At 59.4% G+C, this 20,920-nt stretch overlaps 1 protein-coding gene across 2 annotated transcripts; it reads right to left on the reverse strand.

The window, feature by feature from the left end:
• Positions 1-994: 994 nt before the first annotated feature.
• Positions 995-20,846, reverse strand: SSC5D (scavenger receptor cysteine rich family member with 5 domains). 2 transcript variants are annotated; one of them, XM_073226834.1, is made up of 14 exons: positions 19,950-20,846; positions 19,319-19,345; positions 18,701-19,009; positions 18,394-18,510; positions 18,076-18,177; positions 17,414-17,722; positions 15,955-16,272; positions 15,587-15,763; positions 13,704-14,021; positions 11,739-12,296; positions 11,351-11,668; positions 11,062-11,229; positions 4,835-4,999; positions 995-2,659 (listed from the first exon to the last, which is right to left on the reverse strand). In XM_073226834.1, exons 1-14 carry the CDS (start codon positions 19,972-19,974, stop codon positions 1,080-1,082), a joined length of 4,491 nt encoding a protein of 1,496 aa, XP_073082935.1. In that variant the 5' UTR covers positions 19,975-20,846; the 3' UTR covers positions 995-1,079. The 2 variants fall into 2 exon arrangements, with proteins under 2 accessions (XP_073082935.1, XP_073082934.1); XM_073226833.1 differs by having other exon boundaries at positions 11,351-11,665; positions 19,950-20,662.
• Positions 20,847-20,920: the final 74 nt, after the last annotated feature.

The raw sequence follows: 20,920 nt of genomic DNA on the forward strand, positions 1-20,920 counted from the left end.
GACCACACTGGTAAGCTGAGCACCTGCCCTTACCCACACTGCCTCCTCCCACCCTCATACAACCGCAGGAGGCAGGTTTATTACCATCCCCTCATACAGGCGAAGAAACTGAGGAGCAGGGAAGGGAATGAATGGCGAGAGCTCCCAGCCAGGATGCGGTCTGGAACCCAGGACAGTCCTCCACGGGTGCACAGTATCTCCTGAGCAGGGGCCCTGGGTCCGACAGGCCTGGATACCAACCGGCTGCACATCCCCGGAGTGACCTGGTGCCCTGGTCTGTAAAGTGGGGATTGCACAGTAACAACTACCACGAACTGGGAACTTCTCAAGAGCCAGGCCCTGTGCTGAGCACACTCGCTGTGTATTTGTGTGTCCGTTAACTGTCACAGCCACGCCATGAGGTGTGTGCTGTTATGATCCCTCTTTCACAGCTGGGAAATCTCAGACCAAGAACGTAAGGAACTGGCTCGGGTTCAGGCCCACGAGGACTCAAACTAGGCTTTCGGGCTCCCAAGCTTCCCCCTTGTCTGCTGAGCTGGGGGAAGAGTCCTCCTCAGCAGGGGCTTATGAAGCTCAGACGGCGGCACATGCGCAAAGCCCTCCCACAGCCTGGCCCAAAGGAAGGATACAGCAAGTATCAGTCATTATCATCATCACACACCTGCTCATTCGAGAGAGGTTCATGGCGCGTGCACTGTGTGTCAGGCTCCGCTTTAAAGCTGGGCATATACACATGAACAAAACGAAGATCCCTGCTCTCACGGGGCTTCAGCATTGCCACCTTGATCATCTCCGCCACAGCCACCACCGTCACCACGATCCTTTCACTGCCATCACCACCATCACTGTTGTCACTGTAATGATCACCATGGCCAGCATGACCACCACCCGTTACCAACATCATCCCCCTCACCTCCGCGCACGGTACCTGGTGTTCACAAGTCAAGGTCCATCTCGCCATTCCATCTCTCCAGCGCTCCCCGGGCCTCAGAAATGTCATTCACATCTTGTGTTTAATTAGATACAAGATGGTCTTCTTTTGGTTGGGAGTGTCTTAGCCCCTCAAATCCCAGATAGGGTCACACATCTCCCCTCAGAGGCCTCTCTTCCTCCTCTGGGGTGGTGGTAGTTGGTGCAGATGTGGTGGGGGGCCAGGCCACCTCGGCCAGTCTCTTCACAACGTCACCCAGCTGCCCCAGACCCTGGGCAGCCTCCACCAGCCTGGCCAGCCCCAGTTCCAGGGCTTGGCGCTGCTGCTGGTCCCGCTCCAGGGCCTGGATCAGCCTCTGCAGCTGGCCACCCACGTCCCTCACAGCAGCCACCAGCTCCACCAAGGCAGGCGGCTCACAGGCCATGACCTTTACAGGTGGCGTTGGGGACACACATGGACCAAGGAGGCCTGGGCTCTGGCCAGGAGTCGGCTCCATGGTGAGGTGGTCAGGAGGAGGCTGAGCCAAGGGGTGGCCCGTAGGGGAGAGGTGGAGACCAGGGGTCACAGTGGGATCAGAGGCTGAGTGTGGGGTATGAGTTGGTGGACGGGTGACTTTGGGGCTCTGGCTTCCAGGCGGTGTTAGGTCCTCAGTGGGTGGTGTGTCTGTGTCTGGGGCCGGAGAGGGCCCGTAGGGGCTGGACCCCGAGGCTGGAGAGGGCTCTGGGCTCAACACTGGGGATGTAGGGAGATGAGGGTCAGCCCCATCTGCCCATGAGGTCAACCAGGGGTCCAGGCTGGGCTTGACTGTTGGGGCTGGAGTGGGAGAGGGAAGTTCTGTTCCTAAGGAAGTCTGAACGGACTTGATAGTGGTCATCGGGGTTGGGGTGGGGTCTTGAGTCATGGGGTGAGGAGTCGTGGCTGGGTGAGGGGTCGTGGTGGGGTGAGGGGTTGTGGCGGGGTGACCAGCGGTGGTGGGGTGAGGGGTCGTGGTGGGGTGAGGGGTCGTGGTGGGGTGACCAGTGGTGGTGGGGTAACCAGGGGTGGTGGGATGACCAGGGGTGGTGGGGTGACCAGCGGTGGTGGAGTGACCAGTGGTGGTGGGGTGAGGGGTCATGGTGAGGTGAGAGGTCATGGCGGGATTAGTGGCCGGGGTCGAGTGAGCAGTGGTGACAGAGTGCAGGGCCGTGGTGGGGTGAGCGGTGGTGGTGGAGGGACGGGTGACAGAGGCGTGAGGGCTTGTGGAGAGGCCTGGGGAGCCAGAAGGTTCTGGGCCTGCGTTGGGGTGTGGTGTTGAGTCCAAGTCTGGGGCGGCATCAGACTCTGGGGTCAGTTTTGAGGTAGGGGACACCTGGGTCACCGCCGCTGGTGCAGAAGGTTCAGAGGTCAGTTCTTTGGGCACGGTCGGGGGCGGGGTGGGCGAGAGCCCAGAGGTCAGCGCTGGAACCGGGGCTGCGTCAGAGGTGGTCAGCGTGGGGCCGGGGGTCGCGGAGGTGAGGTCAGAGTTCACCCAGAAGGCCTGGGCCGGGCTGGGCGGCAGAGTGTCAGGAGGGCCGGAGGTCACCTCCCGCGTCGAAGCTGCGTCGGGCACCAGCCGCGGCGCGGAGTCGGAGGTCAGCGGAGGTTCCGGACGCGCCGGCGAGGCGGAGGGCGCTGGGGCCCGGGAGTGGGGTGCCGTCCTGACAGCTGTGGGCCGCGGCCTGCGCTCCGGCCACTGCCTCCGGGCGGAACCTGAGGAGAGACCGCGGGAGGTCATCGCCCCGCCCGCCCGCGGAGCGCCCCGACCAATGGGAGGGCGCAGAGCCTCGTGACATCACGTGTCGCCGGCAGACTTCGCCCCGCCCAGGTGCCCCGCCTCCTCGGGTGTCTCCAGGCGCCACCTGGCGTCCTCCGCTCAGGGCGGGCCGGGGATGCAGGAGGGGGACTTGGGGTGTCATTGCGATGGAGGGGGTGGGAGAAGCCAGAGGTGCAGGAGCGCAAGGGGGTGCAGGAAGCTTCGGAAGGATAATCACTCTAAGTATTTCTATGCCACATTTTTTAGCAAAATTAATGCAAAAAATCGAGTCACAAAAGGTCAAAATTTTAACCCAAGACAGGGTCGGACAGGGTCAGAATTGGGTCCGGTGGCGTCCTGCCTTTGGTTAAAATCTTGATATTCAGTCCATTGTGGGGTTTTTTTCACATTTTTATTTTTAAAACTATTGTATCAAAATGTTAACCTTCATTACTGGCTGTTTTGGCGCCCTCTTCAATTTGGGGCCCGAATAGAGAGAAGCCCCGCCCTTTTCCTGGCCCTGCCTCCAGGTAAGTGTTGATTTCATCCCTTTTTACAGATGAGGGAAATCATGCCAAGAGAATAGGCCTCTTGCCTGAGCTCGCACAACAGTTCGCAAGTGGCAGGGATAAGATCTGAACCCACATCCTCTGCATTCAGAGTCCAGGCCATTAAATATCACTTTTTCTCAGTGACCGGAATGTTCTGTGCTGTCCAGTATGGTGGCCATTGGTCACGTGGCTACTGAGCCCTTAAAATGAGGAAGGAACTGAATGTTTCATTTTTGATTTGTTTAAATTTAAATAGCCACCTGTGTTGGTAGCTGCTCTAGAGAATTCCACCTGTTCTGTGGGACTTGAGGTGCTACCCTTTCCCCTCCATGCTTGCTGCGTTGGAGAAGCAGTTAAGCAAAGGGCTTGGCCTCCAGCCAGGCTGCTTTTCAGAGTGGTATTGATTTGTCATTCTTCAGACCCAAGGTGCAGCTAAACTAATCATACTTCTCCACACATTTTCTTCAGCTGTCCCTGCAATGTCCACTCATGTTATTTTTTCTTCTCTTTATCGCTGATCTCCATCCCCCTCACCTTCCTAAAGGTACCTCCACTAATGTATTTGACATATGTCCTGAAACATAGGTGTGTCCCTATATAAGACAGAATGAATATACGTATATACATTAAGATATAAGGGTATGTGTATTTTTGTGTTTGCATTTTAGTTTTTGCAAGTTAATGAAAGTCTCCTTCTTTTTCCCTCAAAATTATGTCATTCATACCTCTCCACATTGCTGTGTACGCAGCTCATGATCGTTTCAGCTATCGCACAGCATTCCACTACGTGCACCCGTTGTACTTCTCCTATTTGTAACTCTCTGGTTGAACACTTGTGTCCAAACCCTGATACCACACTGTTCCAAAGACCATCCTCATATGTGTCCCCATATAAGCCTGTGCATGAACATCTCTGGAATCTCTATCTAGACGCGGGATTGCTATGTCATAAGGTATAATCATGCTTAATTTCACTAAATACAGCTAGATTGGTTTTTTTGCAGAGCAATGTCCAGCGAGTATGCCCATCTCCCTGCATCCTCACCCACGCTTGGTTTCAAGTACCTTCCAAATTCTTTTCCATGCTTGTCATCATTTTAATTAGACTTTTCTGATTCCTTATTAGTATGAACATTTCTGGGCATCTGCGTCAGCTCATGGGGCCCCCCTTCTCTGAATCGCCTTTTTGTAACTTGTACCCACTCTCTTGTAGGGTTTCCCATCACATTTTCTTACTGATTTGTCAGAGGGACTTGCTCAGTATGGGTTAGGGGTCCTCAGCCTGGACACTGTTGAAATGCCCACACTTGGGGCTGGAATATTCATTGTTGGGAAGGCTGTCCTGTGCTATGGAGGATGTGTATCATCCCCATAGGTGCCAGTAGCCTCCCTGCTCCCAGTTGTGACAATGTGAAATGTCTTCAGACATTGCCAATCACCCCCGGTTGAGGACCACTGATGTAGATAATAATCCCTTGTTTAAGGATGTATTTCTGTTGGGTCCCTCTGTAGTCAGAATTGGGTTACCACTGGGGAATTGGGAGTCCGTCTCTACACCCTTGCCCCAGCCACATGCCTCACCTGTGTCCCCGCGGACCCTTGGAACTGGCGAGGGATGGCCTGGGCTCCTGGTGCTGCCAGTGGTAAGAGTGGGTCCAGGTATGCCTGCGGCGGGGGTCCTCTGGGTCAGGGTCCCTCTGGAAGACGTGTCTGATGTCCAGGGAGGCTCCTGGCCGTCCTCATCACCTGGGAGATATGGGGAGAACTGAGTTCTCTCTTCCCTTGATTCTGACCCTCCGCTGCTGTGGGGCCCAGCTCTGGCCCCCCTGGACCAGCACCTCAGTCGCCTCCGTGACCTCACAGGCATTCAGTCGGGATGCTCTCAGCTGGCAAGAACAGAAACTAGAACTAAACTAGCTTATCAAACAAGGACCGTTATTATTTCAGTTTCCTGCCCATGCTCATCATTTTTCTCCAGAAAACAAACAAACCTATAATATCTTTATTAATTAACTACCTCGAACATTTATATAATATTTTCCCCAATTTTCTGGCTGAATACACTGGGATAATCTCTACCTGACAATTTTAGGTAACATACACATTTGCAACATATATACACATCAGTGCATACATGTATCATTTTATGTGGGGAGAACAGGAAGATTAATTCAGCCTTCTAGACTGGCTGATATAAAACACCATTGTAGTAACCATAGCTTCGTTGAGACAATTCACATTCCTTCCAATTCACCTAAAGCACACAGTTCAGTGGTTGTTAGCATGTTCAACAGGCTGTGGGACCGGGGAGTCCACGCTCTCCACCTTCCCTCTTGAGTGGCCCCAGCCCCGCACCTAGCAGCATCTCTTACCACGCCTCCTTCCGACCCTGAGGCATCCCATCTACCTTACCTGCCGTTAAGCCTGTGCCCAGGCTGATCCCGCCAAAATCCCTTCCCCTTACTTTTCTACCCACGCGAGCCTGTAAAGACATTTCCCCACCGCGCACACAAAGACAAGAAAAAGGTCAGGGTCTGAAGCAGCAGGTATGCTTGTCGCTGTGGCCTTACCGTCAGTGGCTGGCTGGCCCACCGCAGAAATCCCTTGCTCAGTCTCCTCTCTGATGCCCGGCACTGTGGGCACCTCAGCCATGCCCCCAGATGACCAACTGTTCTTGATCAAATGCCTTTCCCCTGCATCACCAGTTAAAACCCTGAAGAGGATAACTGGGAAATCCTACCTGATGGCCGCACTCATTAGGAATTTTAAAAGCCATTAGCGGTGCTATTAATTAAAAACTAAAAGATGGAAAAAAGTTTATAGGAAGAACTCATTAGCAGTGACTCACTAAAGCTTTCTTTCCCAGCTCTGGGTTTAGGAGGACGGAAGCTGCCTTCCTTCCTACCAGCTGCAGGCATAGTCCTCAGGGCTCTGTGCACCTGAAATGCACTGAGATACGGCCACATGCTCGTGGCCCATTAGTGTGTGATCGACTCCATCTTGTCATTAAAATGTACCTTTTTTTAAAGCAGCGGCGTTGCAGTGCAGCTCCTGCGAGCCCCAATCACATCCCTTTTCTTCATCAGATGAGCACTCGCCTGAAATCCAGCTCCTCATCCCCAAGCCCGCCCTCACGCCTCGGCTGCGCACGTCGTGTGCTCTGCTGCCCTGCTGTTTCTCCATAATCCAGCTTTCTACAGCAGTTTAAGGCCATGTGCGTACCCACAGACGCCGTACACGCCCCTCCTTAGCTGCCTTTCTGGCTGTGCCTCTTTCTGGCCGCGTGAGCAAGTCACTTCGCCTTCTCCGTGGCTGTTTCCTCACCTGCAAGATGGGTATCCGATGGCATCTGCTCTGCAGAGTCACAGGGCCTGGCACGTGATAAGCTTTCTTTTGAATGAAATATGTGCCGCTCTAGTTCCTTCTTTTTAACCTTTGTGTATTATCCTGTTGTATGAAAATACAACCGTTGACTCATCTGTACGTCTGTGAGGGGCCGGTCAGGCTGTGGCCGATGTGCTGCTGTTACAAAAAAGGCTGCAATGAACACCGCGTACCTGTGTCCTCGGGCTCATGAGCAAGGATTCCTCGACACCTGTTTGTGGAGTTGCCGGGTGGAAGGCGGACGCGTCTCCCTAGATGCTGCCAAACTGCGTCCACCTAGGCGCACTTCCTGCCTCCTACGCCCCCCTTTACCCCACATCAGACGCTTTACTTTTTGGCAGTCCGATGGGGAGAGGGTGCGTGAGGAAGCTGCAGTTTCACTATGGATGACCACGTGGAGGCCAGAGAGGGCAAAGAACTTTCCCAAGGTCACACAGCCAAGGAGCAGCTTTAGGTTTCAGAGCCAGACAGGTCCACCTGGTTCTCAGCCGGGAACTCATTCCCTCTGTACAGAGAGGGGCTTACCTCACTCCTTCCCTGGTGAGCGGTTACTCATCCTTCTGGACCTGATTCAAAGGCCACTCCCCTCTTCCCCAGACGAGTTCATGCCCTGCTCTAAGCTGGCTGGGTTCTTCAGAGCTAATTCTGTCATGCTCCTTCCCAGGCTCAGTGGCTGGAACGTTGAGGGTGAATCCTGGAGTTTCGATCCAAGCTCTGCCCTTTGCTGCCCTGATCTCTCTGTACCTCAGGGTCCTTATCTGTGAAATGGGTGTGATGACAGTGCTGGTCTCCTAAGGCTCCAAGGGAGGAAGTGAGTGAAGCCAGGTGATGCACAAACAGTATACCTGGCACATGGAGAGTAGTCAACGAACATTAGCTATTTAACTGTTATTATCATCCAACCTCTAAGTTTAATCTTGCATGCGATCCTGGACTCCCCTCCCCTCTGCATGGCTTCATGCAGTCATACCGTGCAGTTACCCCAAATCCCACCTTCCCAGGTGGGTGTGGGAACCCCTTTAGACACAGCTCTCTATCTGCAGAGCCTCATCCATTCCCACAGCTTCAAATTCAATCCTGTCAATTGATAGCTGCAGCCCAGGTGTGCTTGAAGCTCCAGGATTGCATGTCTAATGTCTCCACTTGGGTATGTCAAACATATCACTAATGGAGCTCCTGACACTCCTGCTCTGGATCTTGTGTGCCCACCCCACGCTGCTCCCTGATCCAGTAAAAGGCAGGTCCCCATCCCCTGTCTCCCGGCCTCACCCCCAACCCAACACATCAGCTCAAGTCCCATAGGAACTAGATATATGCAGAATCTGTCTCTGCTGCCACCCTGATGGAAGCCACTGTCCCCTCTCCAAGGCCTTCTGGTCTCCCTACACTATTGCTCCCACATCCATTCCCCATGCAGCATCCTGAGCACCTGCCTGGGAAATGCAGGTGTGACCATGTCCTTCCTAGCTTATGACGCTCCGCCAAGGGCTTCTCATCGCACAGAGAATAAAACCCAGACTGGCCTTGCCATCCATTGCTCTCCCCATGCCTGGGGCACTCCAGTACAGCCACACTGGCATCCTTGCTGTTCTCCCGAGGTCCCATCACAGGGCCTTTGCACGCGCAGCTCCCCTCGAATGCTCCAGCTCCCTTCAAGCTCCCCATCACAGCCAACGTCTTGACAATGGACCGCAGCCCTCATCTCCTGCCCTGGTCCCCATCAACCTCCCCACTTCAGCCCTCACTGCGGTTTCTTCCACCAGCTAAGCACATCCCCACCTCAGGACTTTGCATGTGCTGTTCCATCCATAAGGAACACTCTCCACCCAGACAACTGAGTGGTTCTCTTCCTCTCCCCTTTGAGGTCATCACTTAAATGACATTTTCTTAGAAAGGCATCTCTTGATCACCCTATTTTTAATTGCAGCTCAGCCTCCCTTATCCCACCCCTTGCTCTGCTCACCACTATGCTCCCAAGGGTTAGTACTTGCACCTGCCACACAAATTCGAAATTCCATCATCCAGGAAGCCTCAAGAAACACTGCTCCAACGAACTGGAACGTGAAAATCATCCAAACTTCATAAGCCTCCAGCTTCATCTCCTGTACACTCTTTCTAGACTTACACTGTAGTCTCATTCATTCATTCATTAATATGTAAAAAGCCTCTACAACACAGAGCCGGTGGTCGACAGAATAATGCTCCTCCAGAGATGACCAGGCCCTTGTCCCCAGAACCTTATGTAGCAACAGGGATTTTGTGGACGTGATTAAAGATGTGTCCTGATCTTGAGGTGAGAGATCTCCACTTTAATCACATAAATTCTTAGAATTAAGAGAACCCTTCCCAGCTGTAGTAAGAGAGAAGGATGTGAGGACAGAAAGGTCAGAGCTACAACGGTGTTGGCTTTGGGGGTGCGGGAACAGCCCGGGAGCCGAGAGAGAGGCAGGGGCCCTCCAGAAGCTGGAGAAGTCACGGGAGCAGATTCCCCCTGGAGGTCCAGAGGGAGCACAGCCCGGCCCACACCTTGATTTTGGTGCTATAAGACCCCTGTTGGACTTTGGACCTACAGAACTGCCCAGTAATGAGTTTGTGTTGTTTTAAGCCACTAAATGTGTCGTGATTTGTTCTGGCAGCAGTAGGAACAGTTAAGCACGTGACAGAGCTCACTGTCTGGCAGAGATGACAATGCCCTGAACTGGAGATGGGATCGTCTTAACTCCAGACTTTGCTCCTCTAGGAATTCCTTCCCTGCTGGGACACCTCCTCTGGGAGGTTTCTTCTGATTGCTCTACTAGAAATAATTCTGTGGCAGGATGCTACAGCTGTTGTTCATTTACAATAAATAACGCCAACAATCAATGGTTTGAGGTTTTAAACGATTTCACAAACATTTTGCTCACTGGACGAGGACCTGGGGTCACTAGCTCTAATCCCCCTGGAGCCACAGCTGGACCCAGGGAGCTGGATTCCAGAACTCACGCTTGGAGTTAGTTCAGTAATGCAGTCATCTTTCCCAATCCAGTGAGCAAAATGTGCGCTAAGTCGTTTAAAATGGATCTCAGTCGCGGCTCCTGAGTTGCAGTTTAACTTCTGAGCCTCATTTTTTTTCCCCCAACTGAAACGGGGGCGTAACAACAGGACATTAACCAGCTGGAATCACGCATGCCTAGCACAGAGGGGGAGCACCTCGCGTCTTTCCAGGAACCCCGGAGCGCTGTTTTCAGAGGAAGAAACTGACGCTCCAAGAGGCAGAGCTGCTTTTCTCAAGGTCACCTTGCTAATGAGGCTAGGAATTCCCGCCCCTCCCGCCACGTCTTCCCACGGTTAAGGTTGTGCACGGGACAGCCCCCACTGACAGGGACTCCCCGAGGGGCGGCCCGCCGGCACCGCGCCGGCCGTCTCCGCCACAAGGGGGCGCATCGGGCCGGGCAGGGGAACAAAGGCCCCGGAATCCGGGGCTACGCCGGCGGACACCACCTCTGGGATGGACGGGGCCTCCTCACACCCGGGGCCTCCACCGGATCACGGCGCCCCCGATGCCCGCTCCTACTGCCCCACCTCCGGATGCGAAGACACGCTCTGAGTCCCGCCGCTGCCCGAAGACCGCAGGGCTTCCCGGCTTTTACCACTGCGGGAATGGGCCAGCCGGCCAATCGGGAGGCTCAGAGCGCCTGTGATGTGACGTCACCGGAGGCGAGCCCGACGGAGCCCGCCCCATCCTCCGCCCCGCCCCTCGCCCAGGACCACAAAGTGCGCGTGCGTGCTGAGCTAAAAAAGGCGGGAAAGGGCACGCGGGGTTCCCCAGGGGGCACAGAAGGGCGAGTCCCTCGCAAGGGGACAGGCAGAAGGGGGCAGAGCGACAAAGGCAGCATCGGGACTTCGGAGAGAATGTGAAGAGGTGACTGCGACAGGCAGGCTTGTGGCTGGGCCACAGGGAGCCAAGAGGGGTGTGGAGAGAACAGGGCAGGTGGTGCAAGGGCCGGGTGGCCTGGGGCCCGTCCAGGACAGACGGGCCAGGGAGAGATTCCGGGTCCAGCCCCACCCGGGCCAGGCGTGAGCTGCGAGGGAGGGGTAGAGGGGCCTGGGTGGGATGATGACCCCGTGGTGACAGGGTGGGCCTCAGCCAGTGGGGCCCAGGGGGCACAGCCTCCTGTTCTCACCGCAATTCCGGAGGCCCCAGCCGATTGGCGGAAGGATTGTGGGCTCAGGCTTTGCTGAACCTGGTCTGATGCTCAGGGGTCTCATTCTCCAGGCTCTGGAGCCCAAGGAGGGAAGGTTCTGGGGGTCCCGGGAGCCCAGGGAACCCTGTCTGGGTCTCCAAGGCCCAGGCCCGCTTGTTTAGACGGCTCTTTTGGGAAGCCCTGCAGGGAGGAGGTGTGCAGAGGATTATGGAGGTTCCCCCCCACCGTGGTGCCCCTCACCTGTGCCAGGAAGGTGCCGTGGTGCTGGGGAGGGGGGCCCTGGGCTCTTGGTGGTGCCCCAGGAGAGCATGTGTCCAGGCATCCCTGCAGCTGTGGTCCCCTTGGCCAGGTCCTCTCCCGAGGTGGGGTCCCAGGTCCAGGGCGGGTAATCCTCCTCATCGGCAAGGCCTTGGGGGAAAGGTGGGCAAGGGTGGAGCCCCCCCATCTCAGAGGTCATTATGGCTGCTCCCAATGCCCCTTCTGTAATCTAGAGCAGCTCTGGGTGCACCCACCCCACTGTCCCAGGTACCTGTGCAGGTGAGCCCCACATCCTCTTCGTGGTCACAATTGTGCTGCCCCCACGCCCTGGCAGGGCAGTCGCTCAGGGAGGCCTCACTCCCCTTGCAGTTCACGTCATCGAGCCAGATGGGCCCAGCCCCAGGGCCGTAGTGGGTCTTTCCCACACGAGGCCGGACCTTTCCACAGCCCAGCTCCCAGCAAGTCACGGTGCCATCTCGCAGGTCCCAGTTGTCATCACACACTGTCCCCCAGCGTCCAGCATACCACACTTCCAGCCGGCCAGCACACCGGTTGGGCCCATCAGCCAGACGAACCCGGAATGGGCCTGCTGGTGGAAGGCTCCAGGTCAGGAGGGGTCAGGAGGGGTCAGCCTCCCCCTTCACCATCCCTCCACTCACCTGGTCCCCCAGCGGTGCTCCCATTGGGGGAAGGGGTCAGGTCACTGTCAGGCTCTGGAGAGCCTTCTGCTGGGATCTCAGAGGGCTCTGTGGAGGCCAGAGGGATTTGCTTCATGGTGGCCTCAGAGGTCATTTCTCGGGGGCCTAGGGTGGTCAGGGTGGCCACAGTCTTAGAGGTCTGTTCTCGGGGGGCCCGTGGAGTCCGAGTTGCTGTGGAGTGTAATGTCGGCCTGTGGGGGGCCTCCGTGGTCAGGGCTGTGGTGGTCCTTGAGGTCGGTCTCAGGGGACTCTGGGTGCCTGGGCCCCTGGAGTGTTTGGTGGTGGGTGTCGCTGGGGACTGAGTGGCCGGCTTCTTAGCGGTTTTGGTCACCCACTTCCTGGCTGTCTTGGGCGTTTTCCCTGGGGCCTTGGTAGTGGTTTTCCCGGAAACACCGGGGGTCAGCCTTTCAGAGGGCTTGGTGGCCAGCTCCCCTGGGAGCCAGGCAGCAGGACTTCTACCCAGGCCAGGGGTCCAGCTCCAACTGAAGGGGTCTGAGATGGGGTCCAGGCCGGGGGTCCCTGGGGGGAGGGAGGGGAGGACAAGGAAGACGGCAGATGCGGTGATGCAATGACGTGCAACCAGGCCCCTCCTCTCTCGCATGCCCCATCACGTCCCATTCATTCATGGCACAGACACTCACTGAGCATCTGCCGGACCCAAGCAGCACGCCAGAGCCTGGGGACCCTTTGCCAGCCAAACCCAACACCATCCGGCAGCCTTGGCACTTAGAGTCATGATGAGGCGGACCCCTTGCCCCTCCCATGCCCGACCCGTCCTCTCCAGCTCCCCGGCTGCACCCTCTCCTCCTGCACCTCCTGGGGGTGCTCCCTTACTCCCAGTCCAGCACTCACCACCTGTCAGAAAGGCACCAGGTCTGACAGGCCACCCCCCAGCTTGAACCCTGTGTGGCTCCCGTGGCCCTCAGGAGGAGAGGGGAAGGGGACAGGCCTCAGCTTTGGGCGGAATGGGTGAGTGTCCTTGGGCCAGCGCTTGCCCTCATGTGTGTCTGAGCAGCACCTATGCAGGAAGGGTCCACCTTGCCCCCCAGAGCCCGGGGCTGATCTCTAAGCCCTTGGGAAACCCTGCCTGATGGGCGTGTTTCCCAGGGGGCCCCCAGCACCACCCAGATAGTGCAACAGTGTGACTTATGGACAGCCAGGAGGCAGCCAGCCGCATCTCGTGACCACGCCTCCCTCGCTGGCAGCGCCTCACGTGGTTCATCACACATCGTTGCTGCACCTCTTTCCTCTGCTGATTTTAATCTGTGTCCTTTCACTGCGATAAACCATAATCCTGAGTAGGACGGCTTTTCTGATTTGTTGTGAGTCCTTCTCATAAAAGTATAGAAGCTGAGGGTGGTTTTGGGGACCTCCCAAATCATATGGGGTTACACAGGCCGGCAACGACCTGTCGGGGTGTCTCCCCCTCTCCGTGAGCCATGAGCCTCTGGAAGGCCAGGTTCATTGCCACGTGAGCCTGGCACTGCTCCATGTCCGGCACTCAGTAAACGTGGCTCATGAACAACAGACACAACTGGGCTGGCCCTCGCTTTGGCCTCTCTCCGTCTCCCAGCATTCCTACATCCACTTCCTTCCTCCTGGGGAGGATAAGGCTCCCCTCTGTGTGGGAGGCTTTCTTGATTCTTGGGAAGAGGAGGAAGGGAAAGAATCCCAGTTCTGACACTCAGCTGCCATGTGACCTTAGGCAAGTCACTTACCTCTCTGTGCCCAGCATCTTCTTCAGTCAAACGGGCATTACATCCCTGGATTTACCATGGGGTGTGAATTCAGTCTCATGTGTGACAACAGCCAGCACAGGGCTGGGCTTTAGAGCCAGAGGCTCAGCAGATGTCATGCAGATGCTGGTTCCCGCTCCCTCCTCCAGGAAGCCCTCCCAGATCCAGTGGACCGCTAGAGCCTGCTTACCAGTGCAGGTGATGCCAACGTCCTCATTGTGAGCACAGTTGTGTTTCCCCCAGGGAGCAGCAGGGCAGTCGGAGAGCGAAGCCTCAGACCCCATGCACCCCACGTCGTCCAGCCAGATAGGGCCAGCGCCCCAGCCGAAGCGGCCAGCCACAGGGTCTGGCTGCTGAGGTGCCCCGCAGCCCAGCTCCCGGCAGACCACGGCCGAGTCCCGCAAGTCCCAGTTGTCGTCACACACCGTCCCCCAGCGCCCGCCATGCCATACCTCCAGCCGGCCTGAGCACCTGCTGGGCCCGGCCACCAGGCGCAGCTGGGGGGCCCCTGGGATGGAAGAGACCAGGGGAATTAGAGCGTTGGGGAAGCCATCTGGCCCTGTGCCTTCCTCCACCTTCCCCACCTTTCCTCCATTCATCCACCCATCTGGCCATTGGGGCTTCCCAAACGCATCCCTCCTCCCATCCCGGATGCCAGCACAGACTGGACTGGAGCGGAGGTGTTGTCCACCCCGGGCACTGGGGACAGGGTCAGGCCCAGTCTGGTGGTTCCTCGAAAAGCTAAACATAGAATTACTGTATGATCCAGAAATTCCACTCCTGGGGATATTCCCAAAATAAAGTGAAAACAGGTGTTCAAACAGATCCTTGGACACCAGTGTTCAGAGCAGCGGCCAAAGGATGGAAACAGCCTGCCTGTCCATGGGTGGGTGAAGGGACACGCAAAATGAGGTCTGCATGGGAGATGAAGTATTATTCAGCCTTGAAAAGGATGGAGGTTCTGACACATCCCATACTGCCACACGGATGAAGGGGACAGCATTGAGCTCACGGACACAAGCCAGTCCCCAAGCGACAGCTAGCGTGCAATGCCACTGACACGAGGTCCCCGAGTCAGACTCAGGGAGGGTGGTGGCTGGGGGTGTGGCCTCTGAGGGCCTGGGGGTGGAGCCTGACCACCCACGGCATGGAGGGGCTGTGGGTGTGACCACTGAGGACACGGTACATGGCACAGCCCTGTCACACCTGCGCCAGTAAAGGGAAAGCGGCCTCCGGCGGAGAACAGGCTCCCACCTTTCCCAGCCTCTGCCAGCCCTGCGGGAACAGCTTCAGCCATCACGCCCTATTTCTTTGGGAAGCAGAATAATCATGGACTAGTGTTCTGTACTCCTGATGCTCTGACATGTTGGGGCTGTGCTGACCCTGGAGCGCCCGCCCTTCCCAGGCTAGCCACCCCCAGGGACAGGAGCCTCCGGGAGCACGCCTCTGACAAGCAAGCCAGCCAAAGCAGAGCTCACACACACTTCCTCCGTGGGCCCCTCACACGGCCCTCACCAGCCCAGGGTGGGTGCTGGACGCCCAGAAGCAGCCCCCTCACCCCAGAGCCTGCTGAGATGGTTCAAACCAGTGACCCTCAGCCTGCTTGCCCCACCTTGCCCGTCCTTCCCAGGGACCCCACAGTCCAGGCCCCGGCCCACATTTCCCCTCCCTCTGCCTCCAGACTGACCCTGGGCTGCCCCAGGGGCCCTGAGAGGTGAGGTGCACCCCTCCTCTCGGGAACTGTGACAAATCAAGGGCCACCATCCCCTGGCCTGCTGGCCTCCCCTCACTGAATGATAACAAAGCCTGTTTTCTAAAACGACAGCCATCGTGGGTCCGGTCCCTTCAGTATATGTGAGGAGGAGTCAGCCTTCAAGAACCGTTATGAGTCTCAAGTCGGCCAAGCTTGAACCAGCACAGGCCCTGCCAGGTGCCGGCTCTGAGCTCCCCAATGCCATCCTTCTCCCTGTCCCCAAAGAGACAGTGTGGGCAGGGAGCAAGGGCCCTGGGGGCTGGCTGGGGACAGGGAACAGCAGTTGGAGCCTGCTTCCTTGGGGAGCAGAGCACACTCACCCACTTCTGGTCCCAGCTCCCGAGGGGCCACAGGGGAGGTGGGGGGAAGTGAGCCGTCTGCGGTCTGCGGGGTCGGGCTTGCCGTGGGGGCCGCGGCCTGGGATGATGCCTCCCTGGGCAGGGAGCTGTCACTGTCCACCGCTGGGGCCGTGGGAGGGACATACCCGAGGGGCATGCCTGGGGAAGGGAAAGAGGCAGTCAGGACCCCACATCCTCCGTCCCAGGGCCCCAACGCAGGCCAAGGTTTCAGGGATGGGGGGCTGGTCAGGCAAGGGGGCAGAGGGGATGGAGGGAGGGCAGGCGTGTGGGGTATGCATCAGGAAGCCACACAGGACCCCCCCACCTGCACACCTGCCGCAGCCCCTCACCGTCACACACAGCACCAGCGTCCTCCCGGTGGTGACAGTCGTGCTGGCCCCAGTGCCGTGAGGGGCAGAATCGCAAGGTGGTCTCGTTTCCCCGACAGCGAAGGTCATCCAGGAGGATGGGTCCGGCCCCCTCCCCAAAGAAGGCGCCCCCAGGGGCAGCCAGTGCGCCCCCACAGCCCAGCTCCCGGCAGGCCACGGTCGCATCCCGCAGGTCCCAGCCATCGTCACACACGGAGCCCCAGCGCCCGCCGTGCCACACCTCCAGCCGGCCGGCACACCCGTGGGGGCCATCAGCCAGGCGCAGCCGGGGGGCCAGGCCTGCACATGGGGAGAGGGGAGACCAGAGAGATGGGGACTGGTGGGTAAGCAGGTGTGGGCCGTGAGCAGGAGCCCAGGGCGGGCAGGGCACTGGCTGGTTGTGGGGTGGGTGGTGGTGGAAAACCATCTTGTTTGCAACTGAGAAAAAGGCTCTGAGATAGGAAGTCCCTCACCCAGAGCCCGGCAGCCCACGGCTCTGCCTCCCCACGGCCAGCGCAGGGGACAGCAGCCCTGCCATCCGCTGCCACCTCTCCAGCCTGGCTCCCCAGCCACTGTCCCAGGGCCAGACAGCAGGGGACAGGCCATTCTCCGGGGTGGGGGCCATCCTGCGTGCAGTGGGATGGCCTGAAGCACCCCTGGGCCCCCCTTCCAGATGCAAGCAGCACCCACAGAACGGGACCCACAAAACCGTCTACAGACTCAGCCCAACGTCCCTGGGGGCTGGAGGGAGAGCTGCCCCCAGGTGAGAACCACCAACCCAGATGTCAGCCTCCTGCTGGCTGGGGACACGTTTGTGTCGAGTCTGTCTGGGGTAAGGGTGTCACCGTCGGGGACGTGGGGTCTATCTCTACCCCAAGGTGGGGGTCCCAGTCAGCACTCCAGGAGAGAACACACCACTGCCAGGCGGACAGGCCCCCAGGAGGAGAAGCGCCCTTCCGGGCGCTGCTGGCAGCTAGGAGGTCCAGGCGCCAGGCCCTCACCTCAACAGGGCTTGCCACAGGCCTCAAGCCTCCCCAGCAGCAGGGCCCTCCCCGGAGTCTCCACTCACCTCTCCTGAGTGGGGCTCCAGAGGCCCCCTTGTGCCCCCGTGTGCTTCCCACCCAGGCACACAGAGGGCCGCTCCCGCCCCACCTGTTCTGCGGGTCTCTGCCCACTGCGCCCTGGGAGGGACTGGGGGACCAGCTTCTCTTCCCCTGGGCACTGACTTCAGGTTCTCCCGCCCCTGCCTGGGCGACTCTGCCCCCCGGAGACCCCGTAGGCTCCCACTTCACCCGCAGCCCCACAGCCACCGCCCTGCAGCCACAGCGCCCACCCACCCTGGGGCAGCTGCGCTCTGCGCCTCTTGGGCGGAAGGAGGCGGTGGCCTGAGAGGCTCACGGACCAGCCGAGCCCTGCACAGCTCCTGGGGGTGGGAACCTACCTGTGCAAACCAGCCCGGCATCCTCACTGTGGTCACAGTTGCTCCGGCCCCAGGGACTTCGGGGACAGTCCCGCAGGGCTTGCTCTCCGCCGCCACACCCCACGTCATCCATCCACACAGGCCCCGAGCCTGGCCCAAATCTGGCCCCTCCGGGGGCAGCCAGCGCACCCCCACAGCCCAGCTCCCGGCAGGCCACGGCCGCATCCCGCAGGTCCCAGCCATCGTCACACACGGTGCCCCAGCGCCCGCCGTGCCACACCTCCAGCCGGCCTGCGCAGCCGTGGGGGCCCGAGACCAGGCGTAGCCGCTCTGGGGGGACGATGAACGCCTTGAGTGAGGCAACGTGGGGTAAGCAATTTAAACACCCCCGTGTCCATCTGGGTAAACTGAGGCCCGGGACAGCGGTCTTAGGTCTGCTTGTGAGCTGGTCCGTTAAGGGGAGAGCCAGGATCTGAGGGGCGGGCAGCGTGGGTCCCGGGCCTCCTGACTTGGGGTGGGGCAGGGAGACGGGGGGCTAACTGAGCCCCCAAGAATGCAGCCACACTGGAGCCAAGCCATGGCCACAAGTTAAAAGGAGGGCACCTGGGGGTCCCCAGTTTGGTCCGGGCCGGCCTAGGGTCCCACCCCATCCAGACTTGCAGAGGGGCCCACAGGGGACTTACCCTGGCGGGCGGCTCCAGCTGTTAGTATGGGGCCCCGGGTGGACTTTGGCTGCTTGGGCGGCCGGGGGCTCTTCTTCCGGGAGCCATTCTGGGGGCGAGTGGCTGGGAGAGAAGGCAGCAGAGGGGGTGAGGGCTGCTCGGTCCTCCTCCCACCTGGACAGCCGAGCCACAGCTCCTGAGGGCCCCTGAGGGTCTGAGCAGCATGACAGGGCCTCCGGGTGGAGAGCGAGATGGGTGGGGAACCTGTCCGTCTCCTAGGAGTGTGGACGGCCCCCCACCCCCGCGACAGCGGAAGAAGGAGGGAGCGAAGGGGCTCACCGTGCATGGCTGGGGGCTCCTCAGAGCTGGCACTCAGCTCCCCAGTGAGCCCCGGCCAGGGGTCCCCATCCAGGACTGAAGGGGGTTCCCTGTCCCTGGAACCGGCCACACGCTGAGCTGTGGGACAACACAGAAGCTGGGGGGCCCGAGAGGCCAGCGCTGGGACCCCCGGGTGCAGAGGAAAACTTGGTTTTGGAGGGGTATCAGGGTGTCTGGACGTCTAGGCCCCCAGAGTTGCTGGGCTGAGGATGGGGGTCCCTGGGTCGTCTGTGAGGGAGGCCTCCCGGGAGGGTAGGAGGCCCCTCACCTGCGCACACGACGCCAGCGTCCTCCTCGTGGGAGCAGATGTGAGCCTTCCAGCCGCGGTGGGGGCAGAGGTTCAGCCGCCCCTCGCCGCCCCGGCAGGCCAGCTCGGTCAGCCACACAGGCCCCACCCCCTCCCCGAAGAAGGCGCCCCCAGGCGCGGCCAGCGCGCCCCCGCAGCCCAGCTCCCGGCAGGCCACGGCCGCGTCCCGCAGGTCCCAGCCGTCGTCGCACACGGTGCCCCAGCGCCCGCCGTGCCACACCTCCAGCCGGCCGGCACACCCGTGGGGGCCGTCAGTCAGACGCAGCCGTTCTGCGGGCACGGAGGAAAGACTCTGATACTCCAAGCCCCTGGAGTTGGGGGAGGGACAGGCTGGGGTCTGCCCCATGGGGCGTGGCCGGCCGGCCGGCCATCATGAATGCTGCTGGGGACCCTGGCCCCTGGGCGCTGACACGAACCCCGCAGGAAGCAGGGGGCTGCCTGCTCGGTGGTCCCGGACAGAGCAGTGCCCGAGGTCACAGACAGATGGGGTGGTGGCCAGGGTCCCAGGGGAGGGTGAGGCCAGGCATCGGGTGGGTTTGAGCTGGACAAGGCCACAGAGGAGTGTTTGGGGCTACTTACCAACAGCCTGGATCCCCATCAGAGCCACTAGAAGGGAGGTTGTGGGATGGGACACAGTGAGAGGTGGCCCGAGCAAGTCCCTTCTCCAGCACAGGCCCCTTGTCTTGGATCCCTGACATACACACACTCCTCCTTGTCTTGGATCCCCAATACACACACACACACACACACACACACACACACACACACACACTCACTCACTCACTCACTCACTCACTCACTCACTCACTCACTCACTCCTCACACCTCTGAGCCAGAAACCCCACCTCTGGGAAGCAGGACTCTAGGCCAAGGGCCAGGCAAGACTGAGGTCCCTGACATAGGCGGGCGGGGCCCCAAGACGTCTCAGGTCAGGGCTGGGGGCCAGACCCTGTGCTCCCCCAGACGTCTGGTTAAACAGCGAATGGTGTGTGGCCTGACACAGAGAGTCAGGGCTGGGGTGAGGAGCAGGTAGGTCTCTGGGGGCTGCTATGGGTTGCACTGGGGTGCAGAAGGCTGGGTCCCTGGGGGGTCAAGCAGGGAGACCCAGATGTCCTGTTCTCCAGGCACCAAGGAAGTCTCAGTGGTTCAAGTGGACTAGCTCAGGGTCAGAGGGTGGGGCCCGAGTCCCCAAGGAGAAGGGGTCACTCACCAAGGAGGCAGGCCAAGCCCCTCATGTTTGCAGATTCCAGGGCAGGGACTGGGCGAAAGGGGACGCAAGCAGGAGAGGGGAGGAGGTGTTCGAGGCCACCGCACCACTGGAGGGCGGGCGCGAGGGAAGCGCCTGCCGGAGGCGCCCTGGACCCAGGGAGGGGCAGGCAGGAGCTGGACGCTTTGCCAGGAGGAAGAGAGGCTGCCTGCCCAGGAGGCAGCAAGGGACCGGAGGGGGGCGGGGAGGGGGCTGGCCAGCGGCTGAGGCCTGGGGAAGCGGGGAGTGGTGGGCAGGAGGGAGGGTGTCTAACTGCAAACACCCACACAGGGCGGCCAGGCACGCCCGTGCTTAGAGACGCACAGGGGGACAGCAGGCTGCAGGGGAGGGACCAGACGGGTGGGTGAGGGGGGAGGATGCAAGAGTGGGGTGCCACCCACCTGCCTCCTCTCGTTAACCAGGGAGGGGGGCCCCAGGGTGGATTCAAATCAGCCGCCAGGGTTAGGGACCCGGCACAACTGGGGCTCCCATTCAGCAGCAAGAGGGCTTGCAGCCAGATACCAGGAAGGACTTCCCGGATTGGGAAAGGAGACACATTCCCCCAGCTCCCCTGGTGGGGCCGAATGTAGTCACCAGGCCCCCAGCTGAGGGAGGGTGAATTTCCATGTCCCCATGGTGAACTGGGGTGGGGGACAGAAGGACCAAGGGTCGAGATTTTGGGGGGAGAGGAGTCTCTTCCCCCACCCCACCCACACACACACTTGCACACTCACACTCACCCTGCACCAGACAGCTGTGAGGAGGAAAAAATTCTGTAATGGGGACCGTGAGTCAGAGAGCTGGCAAGGAGTGGAAATGCATGAGCTCATCGCTCCCCTTCTCCTGGTCCAGCACCCCCACCAATTAATGTCAACTCAGGGAAGAAGCCAGATGGGGTGGGGGGGTGGTTTCAAGACTGGAAAAGACATCAGAGA

This window comes from Manis javanica, chromosome 17 (assembly GCF_040802235.1).
Source record: "Manis javanica isolate MJ-LG chromosome 17, MJ_LKY, whole genome shotgun sequence".
Lineage (NCBI taxonomy): Eukaryota > Metazoa > Chordata > Mammalia > Pholidota > Manidae > Manis > Manis javanica.

Bases quoted from the DNA above. Each gene is read 5' to 3' on its own strand.
- SSC5D (XM_073226834.1), bottom strand. From the start codon at position 19,974: ATGAGGGGCTTGGCCTGCCTCCTTG. The intron at 18,511-18,700 runs GTGAGGGGCCTC...GTTGTCCCACAG, and splicing joins CGCTGGCGTCGTGTGCGCAG to CTCAGCGTGTGGCCGGTTCC. The intron at 12,297-13,703 runs GTAAGCAGGCTC...CCCTCCCCCCAG, and splicing joins CGTTGGCATCACCTGCACTG to GGACCCCCGGCCTGGACCCC.